The sequence below is a fragment of the Parambassis ranga genome, chromosome 2, assembly GCF_900634625.1.
Source record: "Parambassis ranga chromosome 2, fParRan2.1, whole genome shotgun sequence".
Taxonomy (NCBI): domain Eukaryota; kingdom Metazoa; phylum Chordata; class Actinopteri; family Ambassidae; genus Parambassis; species Parambassis ranga.
The window spans coordinates 40765464-40785334 of NC_041023.1; the positions used below are offsets into that span (position 1 = coordinate 40765464).

A 19871-nucleotide genomic window follows, 5' to 3' on the forward strand; every position below is an offset into this window, starting at 1 on the left:
CTCCCCGTCTTTCTCCTCCGTCACTGAAACCAGAAGATTAATAACAGACGCAGCCATGGGAGGAAGCAGCGCGTAGCAGCCGCTCTGCTCCATTCCTTCACTTGAATTCACAGTGCGCACAGGGTTTGGGTTTATTCCCGGTGAAAATGGCGACTGGGGCAGGCTGGCAGCCTCCGTACACCTCGACAAGCAGCAGCAGCAGCAGCAGCAGCAGCTGCACCACCAAATACACCCCCTCTCCGGTGTCCAGCATGTTTTACGACGGGAGTTTGACGCTGGAATACACCCAAGACCTGCATTTGAAGATGAGCAAGAAGATAGCACAGCTGACTAAGGTCTGTGAATGAGTGACGTAGGGTCGGGGCAGGTGTAGATGGAGTAGTACTGCTGGTGTGGAATCATGTGTAAACATTGTGATATTTGATGGTATTTATGGATGTATGTTCTCACCTGTAGGTGAATACAGCCTCTAATAGGCAGTGTTATGAGCAGAGGAGGTGCAGCACTACTGTAGTAAGAGTTTTACCCTCCTCTACAACTACTCTGCACCCATTCCATGAGTGATTACACTGTAGCCCAGAGGAATGTGTTAATGTGAATTCACCCTTTGCCACATCACCGCTGTTTAACCTGTGTGTGGTTTAGTGGCATCTCTGGGCTGCCACCACTGCCACCCAAAGGCTCAGAGAAGTTATGTAATCTTGGAGGGATGCAGGGGTTTTGGCGGAGCTGCTTCTTTGTGGTCCACCACCTGACACCAGAGAGGGATACTGTGTGGAGATTTAAGGCGGCAGTTGCATTCAAGAGCTTCCAGGCTTTAGTGGAATGCTGGATTAAATGTAAATAAAGACAAAAGAGACAAAGGCATGAGAAGATTTTTACATAACACTCATGGCGATAGTATCCCAGTGCAGAATTAGATGCTGTGTATCGTTAAGCTGTACAAATATCCACAGAATAGATTGAAAATGTGAGGATTAAATGGTCCACAGGCAGGCGATTTGACACTCGGACACCAATCCAAGCATCCATTTAATCCTAATTAGGTGCAGTCAGAGACCCGGCCCCCTCTCCCTTCTCGCTGTGCTCCTGGTGGCTGTTCCAGTCTGGGTGTAAACAGCATTTTGCAATGTTTGAATAGCATGTGCTTTTTTCAGTTTGCATCCACGGCTTGTCATGGCAACCACTAAAAATCACTGACAAACTATTTATTTGATGTGCATATGTTGACAGAAGGGAGCTGCAGCAACTTGTTGATAATTAAATCGCTGGTATCATTGATGAAATGTGCCATTTATAAGCAAATACTTTAAAAACAAAAGTAGTAAACACAAGCCTCTGCTGCACTGTGGAGATTTGCTGCTTTTCTATTCTGAACATAAATCCTTAAAAATAGATTCAAAGATGGATTTCTTAGTGTTTTTCTGCTGCCGTACTCTCCAGCACTCTCCAGATGCCTTTAATGTTTAAAAATTGAACGTGTTATTGCAGATTTATGTCTCTCCCTTTTGCTTCTTGGCTACGGCTGTGTATTTACTAGCCTTGGTCAGTGTGGTGTTACAGCATGTGTTACTCCTCTAAGGAAACATTTTAATTTCAAATGAGTGAATCAGACATCCCTGCCTTACTATTCATGTGCTTGTAAGGGTGCATAAATGAAGTGATGCTGTGTCTGCAGAAAAAGTCTGCACTCACTTTTTGCACTTTAATTCATGCAAGTTTCCTAAAGTGGGACATTTTGTGGCAGAAATGTGGAGACTTGAAGCAGCTCTCATTGCTTTACAGCGACGCTGATCACATACCTAAGGAGATTTTTTTTAATGCATGCATCTCTTTTGTTAAGTGCCTTCTATAGCTAAGTTAAGCTCCTATTATTATTGTCTTGTGTTTCTGTGTGCCCTTGTTCTCGCCTTCTGTTCGTGTTGTGATGTCGTGCGGTGATGCTCAGGGAAGAAAGCGTGTGCTGAATGTCCTTGGAGCATCAAAGCTGCGCAACAGGGGAAACAAAGGAGCAGATGCAAAGTGCCTTTAAACCAGGACAAAGTAAACGTGCTATGTGCTTCAGCTAATTGGTATCAAAGGCTGTGTTGCCTCTTCGCGGTGTGTCTGCTGAAGGAAAACACTGGACTAAAAGCTCAAATGTCTAGAGATCCCATTAAGTCTACAGCACCACTGAGAATCAGGATTTCATTAATCCTTTAATTAGTAAATATGATGGTAATCCTCTGAAAATGATGAGAGCAGAGCACAGAAGTGAGTTTTGTCGGAGCCAAAGTGTGGCTTAGTGTCTTTTTTCTGTAGTGGATCAATAGTGATCAACTCCAACCTTAGAGATATCTCCCCTTGGTGCCCTGGTGTTGCTTTTGTCATCCATTTTGGACAGAGCAGCTCTGCATTTGATGGAGGAACTCATACACTAAATCCGGCTTATAATGGGCCTTTTGATGAAGATGTGCTGTTGGCCGGTCATTTGTCCACCTCTAGAGGGCAGCCTGATTGATTACTGTGTGAGAAGAACTCACCTGGACAGACTTTATTGACGTGTTTTGATGAGATTCTCGTTGGATGTATTAGTGCAGCAGATTTCCACTATGTGACCATACAGGAGAAAGGAGTGCACTGCACCAAAGGGGAATTCATGACATCTTACTTATGTTCTTTCAGGCTGTAGTGTTGTTTTGATTGGAGCCTTGGGCCTGAAAAGTTTCCTGTGAAACCCCCAGCAGAGATGTGCTGTCACTCTCACTACTGCTTCTCACTGTCAGACTTGTCATATGTGGCGATGGACATGTTCACAGTCTGCTTATCTTTGTGTTTGTCCTCTGTGGGAATGTGCTAGACTACACTGCAGATATTGTATGTTTTAGGGCTTATTCTGCACATCTGATAAGCCTCTGATCGAGTATTTAAATTCCACTGGACAATAACAACTTATGTTGCCTCGGATTAAAGCTGGAGCTTCAGGGCAATATCCTCACATATCAGATTAAGACACCACTAAAGTTTGATTTACTTATCATTTCCTCATGTCCACAGGGATGTGCATAGACTATACATCTTAATTACTATAGTTACAGATATTAAATGCGCTGACTCTGGTCAAATATTTTCAGATTGCAGTGACATATAACAGCTGAGATTATTTATCCCTAAAAAACTTCATTGATCCAGTTTTATTACTGTTTTTTTCCCTGTGCAATTGAGCCATTTTAAGAAACACTTGTACTGGGAAAGATTATTTATGGAAAGCAAGCTTTGCTGCAGACACACAAACAGCAAAGTGAGGTATCTCCATTCCTGGGAGATGGTGAGACAAAGAAGAAAGAGAACGCAGAGAAGATGAAGAACAAAAAGGGGGAGAGATAAAAGGGAGAGAGAGATGAAAGCAGCAGGCGCACCAGCGTCATTAAAATAATCATGTATAATTGAAGGAACACTTCCATGGCTGCTGCACTGCTGGGAATCGAGGCTCACACTCAGGGAAAACAGAAGGCTAAACTCTACCTTACTCTCACAGCTGAACCACACATAAAACATGTCTGTGGTTGTCACTGGCAGAGTTGAGTCAATAAATTCATGTACAGGATGTGTTGTAGGGTAACACAGCTGTGGTCTAAACAGCATCAATAAAATACCAAATACCCCAAGGTGACTACTCCATCCAAGCAGTGTTTAAATGTCAGACTATGTTGTCATGCCGGATGGAGGACAATTACCATTTACTACTATGACCAATAGATGCTGTTTGCATGTATGGTAACGTTCACCTGTGAGCGGACCAAAATGTGGTGCAGATGACGTAATTCAACTGAAGCTTAAATTCCTGCACATCATTTATAAAACCTAATTATATTTCTGATAGGGCTGTGTATTGGCAAGAATCTGGTGATACGATACATATCACGATACACATTCCACGATACAATACGATATATCCCGATACTGTAACAAAGTCGGTGTATGTTGCAATTTTATATATATATGTTTAAGTGTATGGAAAGCTAGTTTGGAAAGACTCATCTGAATACTTAGAATTCATAATTCATCGATTTGGCCACAACTTAAATCGATACCAGTATCTCCAAAAAAAAATATTGCGATATATCACACAATCGATTTTTTTCTTACACCCCTAACTTCTGGTAGTAAGAGTGAGCATGACTGAGAAAGGTGTGTGATTCCCTGTGATTATGGTCTTGGTGGTAAGTCTACTTCTCTGCCTGTCTGCAGGTCATTTATGCTCTCAACACCAAGAACGATGAACATGAAGAAGAGATCGAGTCTCTGAAAGAAGCCCACGAGGATGAGGTACATTCTCCTCAGTTAGCTTCTGTATTTTATTGAGTGATGTGGGAGGAAACAAACAAATTCAGTGTAATTTTGGTGTCAAGGCTAACTGTAATTCAGCTTCACTTTGCCACCCTCCTCCAAAATGATGGTGGCGATTACTCCAACAGTGTGTTATCCACAGACACAGAAGGCCCTAAATCAAAAGCTATTGTCACCACTGACAGGGTGTATTTAAGGACTGAGCTGTTACGAAGCTGATTTAAACATAGTTAATTTCATTTTATTCAAACGGACGCTTCAGTGTCCCAATAGCTAAGTTGTTAATTGAATTAGTTTTGCTTTCAAGTGTTAAAAGTGAGATTTTTTCTCCTCCTGCCAACATTTCTTGGAGGCAGCAGTGTTGTGCTGGCACCTCCATTTATTTATTTCCGCTGTCCTCCCTTCAGTTCAGAGCTGAATTCTGCAGCGTTTAAGATGCCGGCTGATGTGTCTCCTCTCATTCAGGTCCAACACATCGTGACAGAAACCAGAGACAAGATCATGCAGTACAAGAGTAAAATGGCGGATGAGGCGGACCTGAGGCGGCGGCTGGCCAGTCTGGAGGAATCTGTGGAACTCCATGAGCACATGAAGAGACAGGTCATTCACTGCTGCTGGGCACTGCAGGGACTTCATTTAGCCTGGATACTCTCAGCCAGCTTCATAGATTTATAAATTCTTCTTGTTTTTGCTCTCTTCGCTTCTCTTCTCTGAAGTAACCTTTAAAATGAAAACTGAGCTGCATCTGCTGCAGTGATTACATTAATGTAACACATCTGCTGTGATGTTTTGTTGTTGTCAGGCTTTAGCAGAGTTTGAGATGTACAGACAGAGAATGGAGGACTCGCAGCTCTGCACTGAGGCCCAGCACACACAGAGAGTGGTCTCTATGAGCAGAGAGGTAAGATGTTACGATATAGTGTGCATGCACAACTAGCACAGTACACGATGCTAAATATCAAGCTGTGCCAGAAGTCCCAGAAACTGCAGTGCCTCAAGAGGCCACTTCAGGAACTGCAGTTGTCAATTAAAATGAGAATTGATGCTGCTGCTTGGCACAAAGCTGCATGATTGTTCTTGATTGCAAAAAAAAAACATCTTACACAAAATTAAATATCGATCTCATCATGTCATTTCATTTGTCATGCATCATAGTATCATTTGACAGTGGTCATAAAGGAACATGTGAGTTGAGACTAAGCTCAGTTCATCTTCACTGTTGGGATTGGTGTTTGTTAGCGAAGGTCTTGTCCGCTGTCTTCAACTGCTTTTACACCATCATGGCATCTCAACATCACATCTCACATTTTTACATGTTTTTTCAACACTGTTGCGGCTGTTTGCACGCAGAAGCCTAGAGAAGCTGCATGCTTTTATTTTGGTGGCGTTTGAAATTACAAAAGCGTCCTGATAGCTTAAAATATTAGTGAGTGAAATATTTTCTGAGGGATTTTGAAGTGTGAGCGTTTAGCTTGGCACCGTCATAAACTGAGGTTGGCAACAATAACGCACACACAATCCAACCAAAAAAAAAAGAATAGAATATGTTTGGTGGTTTCAATAGGTGGAGGAGATGCGTCGGGATTTTGAGGAGAAGCTGCGGGCGTTCAGCCAGGCTCAGGCCCAGTTTGAGGCGGAAAAACGGCGAGCGCTGGAGGAGCTGAGGGCCACCCACCGCCAGGAGGTGGAGGATCTCCTCAAAAACCAGCAGAACCAAAGTGCCACCTCCACAGAAGACCAGGAGAAACTGGCCGAGCTTCATAGACAAGAGGTGGGCTACGAAAGAGAGAAAGAGAGAGTACAGTAGATGTCATTCAGGGCTTTTGTGGAATACAGCAAGTTACTTGATGGAGTAATTGCTGTTTTGGAAGCTTATCAATGAAAATTGAAGCATGAAGGATTGTTTTGTTGGCGTAGGTAGTCTGGCCATAGACCTTTATTGCATGTCATCCCCTTATTTTCTTCTCATTTTTTATTTTCTCTCAACTCTTACCAGTTCAATACAGTATAAAAACACAATATGGACCTAATTAACCAAAGGGTTTCTTTCCAGAAATGTATGAATATGTTTTGGTGGTCACTGACATTCAAAGTGACATACGAAAGACTTGCTTTGTCTCTGTGTAGGTGGAGGCATTAATGGAGAGGGTGGAGGAGCTAACAAAGGACAAGGTTCGTCTGGTGGAGGAATATGAAGCCAAGCTGGGCAAAGCTCAGGAGTATTATGAGAGAGAGCTGGAGGCCATGAGGAGAACACACCAGCTGACCACTGAGAACCTGCTGGCCTGGAAGAGGACCGAGGTAAAAACACTGCAAAAGTATTGAGTAGTGCAGCCGTAATTTGTCTACCTATATGTTATTGATGATTCGTTCGTCCCCTTTGAAGTCATACTGTGAAAGATGTGATTCTCTGCTTGTGTTAAGGTTGAGCTCCGTAAGGAGTTCCAGGCTCAGGAAGCTGCGCTGCAGCGCTCACTGTCCAAGCTGAGGAGCGAGCTTCAGAAAGCTCAAGAGGAGGCACGGGAGAATCGAGACAAGACCAACAGACTGCAGACATCGCTGGCCAATGCTGAGGGGACTATCAAGGTGTGTGTGCTGCTGAATGTGTGCAACACTGGCTCATACATTTAGTGGAACGACAAACTGTATGAGAGTCTTCATTCAGTTATATTTAGGTAGAAAGGTTAAATTGAATGAAAAACAGTTGCTGAAAACAAAGATGGAAGTAAAGGCCTGAGGGTGGAAACTGTTTCCTAGAATCTTTAGCGTGGTGGAGAATGTAATGTAGTGTGCGCTGATGGTCCTCGCAGGCAGAGCTATACAAGAAGGCTAGCTATTAAAATGTTATGTGTGTGTGTGCGTGCTGCAGAACCTGCACAAGCAGCTGGAAGAAGCCATCCAGGATGGAGAGATTTGGGTGATGCAGCTGAAAGACACGGAGTATGAACTAGAGGGCAGCAGGGAGCGAGTGCAGCAGCAGGCGACTGAGATCCTCCACAAAGCTAGTAAGATGTGCTTTTCAGTGGTGTGTACATTTTCTGACTGTGGAGCCTCTTTGACTACTTTGTGTTGTTTGATTTTACTGTTTCCAGGTCAGATCGGCTCCTTGCAGGCCACCCAAATGGCCCATGAAGCCACCATCAGGAACCTGGACCAGGAGCAGTGTCGCCTCAAGGATAGAATCGGCAGGCTGGAGGAGGAGAGGGAGGCTCTTCTCAACCAGAGCCAGAGCGCCACAGAGCAGCACAAACAACAAGTCCTCAAACTAGAGCAGGTAGGCCTTCTTTAACCCTCGGGTAAACGTAAACCAGTGGAAGAGATTGACACAAAATTCTTCGGTTTTTGCCTCAGTCTCTGCGTGAGGAGCACCAGAGCTACGAGAAGGAGCTCTCCAGGCTGAGAGCACACTATGAGGAGGAGATGCTGCGCTTCAAGGAGGCGCAGGTCAGAGCGCTGGAGGAGTTAGAGGACAAACACCGAGCCATAAGGGAGGAGGTGCAGCAGGAGAAAGAAGAGGAGAAGAGACTCCTCTTGACGGTGAGAAGAACCTTGTAATGGCTGAGCCTGACTTTACATTTACATATTGTGTCAATGTCACTGCAAAGAAACACAAGCTCAGCAAGAGTTCTCTGTTGTTTGGACTATTCTGAGATATGTAAACACAGACAGGACACACGGCTGAGGGTTGTTCTGGCCTGGAGGTTTTTTATATAGCCATCTTGATTTTCCAAGGCCACATAAAACATCATAACAGACAGAGATTGTAGTAATTAAACTTCCTCCTCAGAGCAAATTGCCTTAATAATACAGCTCTCCAGGAAATGACTGCAAGCATGAGGTCAACACTAAAACGTGAAAACAACATAATTCTCAGGCTGCGTCTTTTATGCTTTTCCCACTCCTTCTCCCTCCTCTTTGTCTCTTGCAGTTCAAACAGAATACACGAATGGAATACAAATGTCCTTACTGCCAAAGGAGCAACAAAAATTGATCAGATTACACAGCTTTAATTTATTTAACCTGATCCATTTACTATAACAGCATTACATTACCAGCAGCACGGAGGACTGGGCTCGGTCTCTGTTTGTTCTGCTGCTTAATCAAAGCATTTCTCGCCGGGCTCTTTTAACTTACATCCCTTCTGTTCATGCTCACGTGGCTCCACCTGCATGTGGAGTTCAGCAAAGAACACCATCCTATCAAAGGGAATTAGCTAAGAAGCATGAGGAAGCAAGATATGTAACACAGAAACACTCAATTTTAGGTCTTCTTCTGAAACGATCACCCTCTCTTTCATAACATTTTCCTCCTTTTCTGTTTTGCCCCTCTTGAGCTCGATGCCGTTTGAAGCTGACTGTTAATTGGCTGATTTTCCCTGACATTAAATCCTGCCTAGAAGCAGAGTGAGGGCGGTGTGTGAGCATGTGGGCGTGTGTTTATAGATTCCCTGAAAGACGGAGGGACGGAGAGAATGGATAGGGTGGGGTGGGGTGGGGAGGAATATTATGTAAGCCAAAACTATGCTGCGCCTCATCAATGTTCAGATTAAGATTATCTGTTTTTATTACAAGTGAAATTAAGAAATCAAGAGGAAAGACAGGGTTATTAGAACGAGTTAATCTTATTACTTTCTAATTCTACAAATTTTCATGTGATGTATTAATTGGTATTTCAGAAGGAAAGCTTTACATTGATTTACATTAATGACAGAAGAACAATTCATTCAGAATGCGGAGATTGAGAAGAGCAGAGTTGACCCTTGAGGTTGCATAAATAAAAAAAAATATGATTCATCATTCAAAGAACTCAGGATTGTAAAAAAGAGCAAAATATTTATCCCAGGTGTGAAATTCCACAAGCAGAGAGGGATGAAAAGAGCTTTCCATAAGAGGAATTCAGTAGCCCAGGAAGGCTTTGACGCTCTTGGTTTGAAGGATTATAGAAACTGGTTGGTTTCATGAGATGGCCTTTTAAGTGTAAATGACAACTCACGTGTCCCTTCTTCATTCAGAAGCTGTGCGTCACACTCAGCAGCTGCCATAAGTCTTTTTTATGGCACAAATGAGATTTACAGTAGGGCTTTTTAACTCACCTCCTTTTTGAGACATTATACTTTTAGTGTATTCCAGATTAAAATGCATATGATTTGGGTATGACTCTGGTTTCCCTGTCTCTCCGTCCATCCCTCCTCTCCAGAAAATGAGTCAAGAATTTGAGATCAAGCGTCTGTCTTTAGAAGAGCAGAGAGATCGTCTCCAGCAGCAACTGGACAACTTAAAGGAGGAGCTCTCAGCCAAACTTAACATGGCCAATCAGGAGGTACCAAACGCTTCCCAAGCTTAAATAGCTTAAATCATAGCCCTGAAATCATCTGCAGTATGATAACCGTGTGATTGTCTGCTCAGGTGTCCCATCTCCAGGAGCTGGTGAGAGAGGGGGAGCAGAACTTGGGCTCGGCTCAGACACAGATCTCCTGTCTGAAGGATACTCAGGAGAAACTCAAGATAGAGCTGGATGCAACAAGAGCCAGAGTCCGAGAGACCAGCAACCTGCTGACAGACCTACAGGTGAGAACACAAACTCACGAGACATCAGCCAGATAAATCCGAGAGTAAAAGTTTCAGAAGGGAGAGAGGAAGACGGGAGGAAGGAGAGATGAGAAGGAGGAGGAAAGAACATTTTGAAAGCAGAAGAGCAGGAAATTAGAGTTAACAGAGAAACAAGCACAGTGCTGAAGGCCAGCTGTGAGATAATGATGATGAGGCTATTATAAGTTGAGTGGCCCTGTGTTTGAAAAGAGCCCCGCTGCTATGAGGGAAACAGGAAGTATGTGTGTGTGATGGAGAATGTGGCATATATGTGTAAAGGAGACAAATACTATTAATAATAAGACTGTGCTTAAATTTCAAGCCTCTTTTTCATGGTAATATTTGAGTCTCAGTAATATTTGCACTGAGTTGAAGTTAAAATGTCTGCAATAAAAACAGAGGAATAATAAAAAAGACTATCTGCAGAGTGATAATTAGATGACTTCAGAGTGGCACTCTCTTCTTTCCCACCAGTACCAGACTTCTATATAAAGACGGGGATTTGGATGGTAAAAAAGCCAAGCCTGACATAGGATTGTATCTTCACTCAGAGACAAAACCAGCCGGGCTGGCTTCACAATAAATTTAGACCAGCGTTTGTTTAGCAGGGAATGGACCTCTAAGAAGCTTATTACCTTTTGGGACAAAAAAAAGAATGTGTTTCCTCACTCGATTGTCAAACAAGTTAGATTTTGCCGACAGTATTTTGAGGAAAATTGCCTTAATGTCAAAGTAAATGAATGGTTATTAAAATGAAATTACAGGGAGTGTTTGTCATTGTCAGTGATATGATTGATCACATTATCTGTGAAATCCAACGCAGTGAGGCTCACTGAAGCCTCTCTTATAAATATCCAAACCTCTAGATAACCTCCATAAACAGCTTTATTATGAAGATCAACACAACTACAGTCAGAACAAGCAGCTGCTTTCTCTCCAAAAATGACTTCAACCTGTTTGAAATGTAAAAACCGCAGAGTCTGCATTAACCATCACACTTCTCCTCGCAGCTAAACAGGGAGTTTGATGTTTTTTTTTTAAATGAGCTCATCAGCACAGAAACCCTGGAGCCTCTTCAGCAGCTAGAAACGGCTGACCGGGTAAGGTTTCTGCATTAAACCCGGCACATTAACAAGGCCCTGTAGTCATGGCATTATAAATAGATGTGAAGGTGGGCATTACGGTATGACTCATCCAACTATAGCTACTGAAATGCTGCATCTGGTCAGAGAAAAGGCTTCTGTTTATATTTTTATTATGTCACTAAGGAGTCAGAACAACAACCATCTGTTCTCTACAAAGAACACAAGGCCACAGTTTCATCATTCTCTGAAGTACAGAATTAATTTGTGCATCCATAGGAGGAGATTGAGACCCAGAAACAGCAGCATGAGGCCAGAGTGATGTCCATCAGAACAGAGGAGAAACAGAAGATGGACAAGATGGCCGACGACCTAGACCAGAAGTGGAGAGAGGCACTGAGGTACGACAACATTTTGTTGTTGTCAGCTTTTGGATATAAATCCTCAAGCAAGCTCAAATGACACAGGAAACACACTGTGCCTGTCTTTATGTAGGGAGGAAGTGCGTCTGCTGAAGGAGGAGCTGACTGAGGAGTACGAAGCAGACAAACAGGCTGCGCTGACTCAGCTCTCGCAGCAGAAAGAGCTGGAGATGATGGCAGCACGAGAGGGCTGGCAGAGGAAGGTGGAAGACCTTCTGGAACAGGTAAAAAAAAAATACTACAAACTGATCCATCTGTCTTAAGAATATTAGCTCAAGAATATTAGCATCCCTCAACAGTGACCTTACGTCACCTCTTTCACTTTGGAAAGCACTTTGATTGACAGCTCTGTTCCATGCTGAAGCCTAAAGCAAAAATAGAGTCTGTCTAGGGAGAGATGCAACAGCTCACGCAGGATTTCCTCCATTTTAATGACTGCATGAATGCGATTAACTGAAATGCCAACAACTGCTGCACTTGCTTTACAATTCCCTGTATGAAAACGAGGATTTAACTGCTCTTGCTGCTATTTTGGGTCAGTTCCTGGATGTAGATGTTTGTTTTTTAATTAGTTACTTCCTAAGCCATGCAGCCTTCACATTAGATGTATTTAAGTAATAACACACACATAATCTGGGAATGGAAATGATCAGAGCTATTACAGCAGCTTGGGTCGCTTACTGAGCACATTGCCTCTGGGTAACTCAGGGCTCTGCTGCGTCACTACAGAAACCTCCAAGACCCTCGACCTGATTTTACCATGACGCTGGTGGCTTCAGTCAAACATTTTTTGACAAGCCGGGGCCACCAGTGCAACAGCTCAGCCAAATCTGTCCACGAAGGTAAAGAAGGAGCCAGACTAGAAAAATAATCTAATAACTGCTTCTTTATCCAACGTTCCATTGTCTCTACAGATTCTACACACCAGATTAGTTGTGGGGACTGACTCCATGCGAGTCATGGTACAGACCATGCTCCTTAAAATAAACATTATACAATGTTAATCACCTAAAGAGATCACTCACTGTATGTTTGTGTATGTCTCAGTGTATGGTTGCTCCTACAGCCTTTCATTAAAATAGAATGCATCCCACTTCACAGTGACAGTGGACACGGATTGGTCCGTACCTACATCTTCATGTGTGGTGGAGGATGTGCTGTTGTTATCTATAATGACTTCTTCTCATTAAGATATTTGCATCACAGGTTCCTCGCTGCGCCTGTGAGTGTGATGCTTGAGGTGTTTCCACCTTGTTAATCATGTAATTATTTTTCTGTAAATGTAAAAATGATAAGAAGGAAAGGAGGATAAAGTCTACAGGTCATCTGTTTTTTTAATCCATATCCAGTGTAGAACCTTGCACACCGCCTCCCAGCCTTGCTTTTCATCCTCTATGATTATTTAAATCCATCTTACCTTACAGTTACTAATGTCGTACTTCTGCAGCACTAAATCCTGCTGAGGATTTAACTGGAGGAAGAGTGGCGTGCGAAGGACCAGAGCCGTCTGTCTGAGGCGGGTCTGCCACTCACTGCCACTTTGGGCCCCTAATAGTTCCCATATCTCCTCAAAACAAAGCTGCTGTGTTGTTGTGTGCTGACGTTAGTTGGCTTTACATTAATTTGGTTGTGTGCCCTGTCACTTGTTGTCTGACAGGCTGGCAGCGCTGTGAGATAAGCAGTGAAATCTCCATCCACAGTGTTTGGATTAGATGATGCAGACGGAAAAACAAAGGAGGAGTAATGATGCTTTTAATGTTGACCTAATTAAATGAGAGCAGTCAGTCGAGTGAGTTGAGAGGCGGTGTAAAGAATACATTTAAAGTAGTGTTGCTGCACGGTGGGAAACCACTTGAAGACACAGTGTGTTATCACTACAGCTCAGTGTGTGTTTACTGTGTTTATGTTTGGGCTGTGGGCACACTGACCTGTCCACAGCAATTCTGCTCTTTATTTTTTAAACTCTTGCCCTCCAGTGTGAATAAAAGTAATAATTATCTGTCCTTGTTTGCATCATCTCATTCTCCATCCAGATCTCTCTATTAAAGCAGTCCCTGGAGCTGCAGCTGTCTCAGTCTCAGGCAGCTCTGCAGCAGCTGCAGTCACAGTTCAACCAGGAGAGGGAGCTACTGAGCCAACAGCTTAAAGGTAAGCAGGCGATGAACAGACTAGGCTATTAACATTTTATTAACATTTTATTAACATTTTATTTTCTGCTGTAACACCAACGAAGATTGACTTGCTTTTGGAGCCAACCTCTAGTGGCAAATTTAGAAGCTGCAGTTTTTTGGCACAAAAGAAAAATCCAGACACAAAAGACTGTTTTTAAAAACGACCCATCAAGTGCTTAAATATTTTGTTGTCGCATTCTGTTCTCTCTGTGACTGGAACAGACTGTCACATCGTCTGTCTCATAAACAGCATGCAAACAAGTCCGCTTTTTGATGTCTGTGTTTGTCTGTTTGCAGAGATGCAGAGAGAGCACCAGAGGAGAGAGCATCGTTTGCAGGAGGCTCACTGCTGCGCCCTCAGCACCATGGAGGAGGCCAGGCAGCACCAGATAAGAGTATGAACACCCCCATGACACCCTGAAGGGAAAAATGAGGCCAATCCACCAAAATCTAAATTGATTTAGTGCACATGTGACAAACCAATAAAAAAAATATGCGAGTCTACATTTTCGATTCAGGCTGAATTTGTTCCAGTTGGGCCCACCTGGCTGCACTACGTGCCCCTTTGTAGTTCTGTGTTACAGTACAAAATATGCAGCTGCCATGCCTCTATTTTTTATTATGTTCTCATCTATATTTCATATACATACAGTTGTGTGTGTAAGCTGGCGAAAGCTCTTAAAATAACATAAAACAAAGAAAACCTTCCTCTTGAGGAAATCAGGGTGAGCTTGGTGATTGTCCTGGTCCCGGGAGATCCTCTTGTCAGCCGCCCTAAATCTTTTTGATTCTCTCCAGGCTCTTGAGGAGCGTCTGAAGCAGGAGCAAAGGGAGGAGGTTCATGCTCTGAAAGAGGCCCACAGGAGGACCTTAGAAATTCTCCGGCAACAGTCAGAGCAGGAGCTGCAGACTCTGCGTTTTGAACTGGAGGACGAGGGGAAAGCAAAGCTGGGTAAATGATAATTCACTTGCCTTTGACTCGTCTCATTGATTAGATTTCCCTCCACATTGACGTCCCTCTGTGAGTGGCACAGTTTAAATGACAGCAGTGATGTTTACTGCCCTCTGTAAATGTGTTCCTACCTGTGGTGACTGTTTCTTCCCACTGTGTTGCTCTGTGAAGTTTCTACCTGCTGCGTTGATGATTGCAGAAAATCTCTTTTGATTTTTAGAAGAATAAAAGAAAATGCAGCCACCCATGAACATTTGTGGGTTGAAGTGAGGGATCATTTAGACGGCTAAGCAAGACAAACGTTTTTCCCCAAGTCAGCATCACTTTATCTATTGTGTGTGTGTGGGTCTGGCAGCCTCTCTTCGTGCAGAGTTGAACCACCTCCATGCTACAGCCATAGAGCATCTAAAGCAGATCCACATTAAAGAACACACTGCCACCAAACGGGAGCTGGATAAGGCTTTGGAGCACAGCCACCAGCAGGTGACACTGCCAGTGGTTGTTTACAGTGATCCTTTTTCATGTTTCAGCCCTGTTCATAAGTACAAGCTGGCATGTTTATCTTTCAGGAACAAGAACTCCTGGTCCGTATCTCAGATCTTCAAACAGAGGTGTGTTCCCGTAGCAACCGCATCACTGATCTGGACCACGAAATCCACTCTCTGAATGAGACCATTGACACTCTGACCAGAGAGCTGGAGCTGAAGGGCAAAGAGGTGCTGCGGGTTCGCAGTGAAGCTAATCATCAGATAAGGTGCATTTACTGTTCAGTGGAGCTTCCTTTGCTGCCATTTTCACACATAAAAAATGCTTGGTCATCTCTCCCCCTTGCTTTGTAGTGAAGATGGCACGTACATCACCCTGGAGCAAAGTATGTGAGCGATTTAAGACATGATGAGTGTCACATCAATTTCAAATACTACCTCTGAATACTCTAAATTATACGTGAAGCAGAGGCAGAACTGAACCGTGACTCAGCACTAAGTGACCCAGTTTCAGACGGCTAATCCTGCACTCATGTCATGTGGGGAAAACCATCTGAACATGATTAAAAGCAGCATGCTGGGAAGTGCTGCTCCTCTGGAGCTCATCTGTGCCATCCTTGGATTATCATCCTCCCATAATGCAATTGGTGGTAATCGTTCTCACCTCCAAGCCTGAAAGAAGGCGGTACAACAGCGGCAAAAAGTGGTTCAAAAAGCCAGAAAAAGGGTTTTTGCAAGTTCTACTATTTCCCCCTTTTCATTACTTTCCTTGACGGGTGAATTAATGTTCTTGCATTGACACAGTCGTCATGGATACCATTTTTTTTAAACATGCTCACTGAACCATCCCAGCTGAGTTCAGCCTGCAGCTGCACGTCTTGTCGTCGTCCTCTATAATTTAGTGTGATGTAGTGACACCGTGGGACACTTAATCAACACATGTATTTACGAATTCTGTGTGTGTGTGTATGCCGCAGAGCCCACGAACAAGACCTGACAAAGAGACACGAGCGGGAGCTGGGGGAGCTCAGTGCCATCCATCACAGAGAGGCGCAGATCATGCTGGCTGACTTCAACAAGGCTCAGGAGGTCCTCAAAGACAAGATTTCTGCTCTGCAAATACTGTAAGTCCTCTGAGTGTCGCCACTGCCGCGTTTTATCCTCAGTAAGTAATGCAACTATGGTTTTCCTTTGTGTGTCCAGGTTGGAGGGGACAGAGGAGAAGTTAAGAAACAGAGAAAGCCGACCAGAAGACCTGCATCTCATAGCAGAGCTCAGAGAGATGGTCACCGAAAGAGAAGCCCTGGTCAAAAAGCTGGTGGTTAGTAGACACTTAACAAACTGAACCCAGCTTATGACAGACAGATGGTTCAAAATTCATCATGTATCACTCCTGAATTTCCCCCCGGGGGATCAATAAAGTATCTATCCATCCAATCACATGCCAATATTCTTTTGAATCCACAGGATGACAAGAAATTCTACCAGTTGGAGCTGGTCAACAGAGAGACAGGCTTCAACAAAGTCTTCAATTCCAGTGCCAACGTTGGTGTCATCAACCCCCTTATTAAGGTGAGTGGGCTCATGTGAGAGCCGTCAGTGAGACCATCAGTTCCTCTGCAAACCACACACATCCCATCACAAAATCCATACGAGTGTGTGTGAATGTTTGCCACTCTACTACCACACAGAGCAAACACGGACTGGCGTCAGACCCAAGAGGCCATGAGAGGAATCACAGTAAGCAGCACAGATAGCTAGCACTCATGTCTCACCTTTCTATGTGTGTCTGTAGTTAAAAACAGGCAGCCAATCAGATCACCGCTTCATCAGCTTTCCTAGCCATTCAGCTCTCCGATTCGCCAGCCTTCCTCTGCCTCTGAGTCGTGAAGGAAAGGTAGTGGAGGGACGGAGGGTGGAGGAGGTTGGCCGCTTTGTGCCTCTCCTCCAGAAGTCTATCCCTCGACTTACCAAAGTCCAGCCACTGTTCAGCCCTCCATCTCCTCTTCCTCCTCCTCCTCCTCCTCCTCCTTCTCCTTCTCCTTCTCCTTCTCCTCATGCTCCACGTCATCCCATGCCAAGCCTTGCTCTTCCTCATGATCCTCATCCTCAGGAACCCCTGGTGCAGCATCAGGGGAGCTTTAGGAGGTGAGAAATACAGTTCACTCAGGGAGTGGATTATGTGATGTCTGCTGCCCCCACTGACAGTACCTGCCACCTCACTTCCTGCTTTCCCCCACCTTTCCCCCCAAACTTTATAGTTTAATTTTGTTCTATGTCTTGGAACTTTAATTTAGTTCTGAGTACACAAAGATAACGATCCCTGTTTTGATCCAATTTACTTTAAAATCACAGCTTCCATTTTCCTTCCTGCTGCAAATCCTCACTGTCACCTCTCTGCTTGCTAATAAAAAAAATGGAGACTTTGCACTTACAAATCAGTCTCAATGGGACTTCAAACCCAGAGTATAGCAAAGAGAGTAAAAAGGAAAGTGTTTCAGCCTTTGTTCTCTCAGCACAAAGCATTTGACTCACGGTATTAGAGGATATGAAGGCGAGAACCACTGATTAGAAATCATGGGGAGGATTGTGACTGGAGGGTGTAAACTGCAGCTGAACTTAAGAGTTAGTTTGGAAATCTTAATGTTTAGTCCGATTTGTTTGTGCATATTTCAGCGAGGCATGAAGGTTGTCCTCCACAGGTTTGAATGTATTCTGTGTGTGAGTGTCCTACATGCATGTGTATCCATTAAACCACATTGTCGATTCTGAACGGCACACCAGTCTCCATTTGTCTGGCATCTTGTTCACTGGATGGTCCCTCATTACACTCAGACACCGGCGCTGCCCGCCATCACAGCACACCAAGAAATCACTGTTATTTTCCACTCCATCAAGTTCCTGACCCTGTCAGCAAAAAATCTGTGCGCATCTGATTGTATATATTTGTAAGATTTTGTCTCTCCCTAACAGATGTGTTTTCTTCCCTCCCTCAGCCTTCCTAAAGCGTACAATGCGACACCAGCAGACCTGAGGGGGGTGGAGGAAGAACAAAGCAAAGAATATGTTACAAAAGAAGAGGAGCTGTACTCCCAATACTTCTCTTTCTGACTGGCAAAAAAACACCCTAATTCTGTCAAAAAAAACAAAACAAAACTGAAGTAATGGGACAGAGAGCTAAAGTTGGACAGCGATCAAACTGCAGGTTTTGAGGGATAATCAAACACCCATCACACATTCCAGTGTGAATCCAACCTTAGGGCTTCCATACATGTGAGCACAGCGATTAGTGGCATGGTAGCAGGAAGTGCAATGATGTGAAAACATCAGTGTTTCATTCATACCATCTGCATTTGTACAGGCATCATGCTGCGCTGATTAACACAACTGCAAGAGAAAATTACAAGTTAGAAGCCTGTCATTATGTCTGAGTTTGCATTTCAAGTGTAAATAATGTGAGAGGAGATTCCTCACTGGGTCAAGAAAGGAAATATTACTGATAATATTATCAGTTGAAGATTTAATTGAATAGGCTTTAATAAAAAAATCACTGCCAAAATGGTGACAACTGAAGCAGCTTGGTGATGTACAATAAAACCATCTTAGTCATCTAAGCTCATCATCATTTTCATGTGTGTCTTATAAGCTGCAATCTGGCTGGTTGTGTTCAGCAAGGGTGAAGTCATTAATGCTTTGATACTTGCCTTTCATTTTGTTGCTCCATTAGTATTAATGTGTGTATTTGTCACATTTCACATTTGGCCTCTGCAGTACAGGAAAAAAAAACAAGAGAATACCGACACCAGCAAAACAGACTGACTTTAGCTTGCTGTCCCAGTGCTTTGACTGTGTACATACAGTATAAGTCATTTTCTCTGAGCTCGCTGAGGGGTGCTTGATTTACCACTTCAGACGTCTCCAGAGGGGAAGACGATGTGAATCAAGCGCCTCTTATATTTTTATTATTCCAGTATTTATAATGTAATAAGATACTGTTTTTCTAAGGTCTGTTTGTGATGCCAGTAAGACCAGAGACACACAGTGGAAGTGTTCTGTCACTGACATGCATGTGTTGATTGACTTTTTCTTCATGCCAAGGAGTGTTTTCGTCAAGACTCCATGTCAGTGACTTAGCTCCTCCGCTGTGGGACGCCACCTGCGGGGCAGACCATAGAGCATGTGAAAACAGAAACACATCATAATGCTGCTGTCGCTCACTTGAAATCCTCACATCTCCAGTTTTTTGGTGCACTGTCTGTTTTTGTTTTTTTTTGTACGCGACTTGAAAGTTTACATTGTTCTCGTGCTGAGGTCCATTCAGTAATCTGTACAGTTTCTCAAACTGCATGGTCATTATCAGCCTGAGATGTGGACAGAGAGACACGAGGGTTAAGAGTTTACCTCCTTTCACACACGCTGGGGTCCGTTCAGCACATTTCAGATCAGACTGATCAATGCTCGTCTTCCACAGTCTGAACTGAGGTTTCAGGCGGTGTTTACAATCCCACAGTCTCACAAATATTTAACACTTTGTTGCCAAGCTGTTGTGAATTTCATTGTTATACAAAGGCACTTTTTTATCATTCAGTCAGATGTTTTATTTTAAGTTTTTGCTTTTACCACACAGTAAAATCATGTTACATGTACAAGTTCCACTATTAACTACAGAGCAAAACATTTGTTGTCACCCATGAAATAGTGTCATTGACAAAAGCTACAAAAATGGAGACTTCAGAGGAATCCAAGAGAATAGAAACATATAAAGCAGCGTTGCTCTGGTAAAACTGTAAATACTGACCTGAAATGTGAGGAACCCCAGCAAAAGGACCATTTAAGTATCGC

At 43.5% G+C, this 19871-nt stretch overlaps 1 protein-coding gene across 2 annotated transcripts; it reads left to right on the plus strand.

Annotated features, from left to right (window-relative positions):
• The first annotated feature begins 19 nt into the window (after positions 1 to 19).
• LOC114431636 (protein FAM184A-like) lies at positions 20 to 19118 on the plus strand. 2 transcript variants are annotated; one of them, XM_028399207.1, is made up of 24 exons: positions 20 to 335; positions 4231 to 4308; positions 4795 to 4929; positions 5132 to 5230; positions 5894 to 6100; positions 6457 to 6630; positions 6754 to 6915; positions 7199 to 7334; positions 7422 to 7603; positions 7681 to 7866; positions 9526 to 9648; positions 9735 to 9896; positions 11279 to 11400; positions 11495 to 11645; positions 13455 to 13569; positions 13890 to 13987; positions 14391 to 14544; positions 14900 to 15027; positions 15114 to 15298; positions 16007 to 16153; positions 16233 to 16350; positions 16497 to 16601; positions 16721 to 16769; positions 18026 to 19118. In XM_028399207.1, the coding sequence occupies exons 1-24, from the start codon at positions 147 to 149 to the stop codon at positions 18061 to 18063; spliced, it is 3243 nt and encodes a 1080-aa protein (XP_028255008.1). In that variant the 5' UTR covers positions 20 to 146; the 3' UTR covers positions 18064 to 19118. The 2 variants fall into 2 exon arrangements, with proteins under 2 accessions (XP_028255008.1, XP_028255007.1); XM_028399206.1 differs by lacking the exons at positions 20 to 335; positions 16721 to 16769 and having other exon boundaries at positions 4274 to 4308.
• Positions 19119 to 19871: the final 753 nt, after the last annotated feature.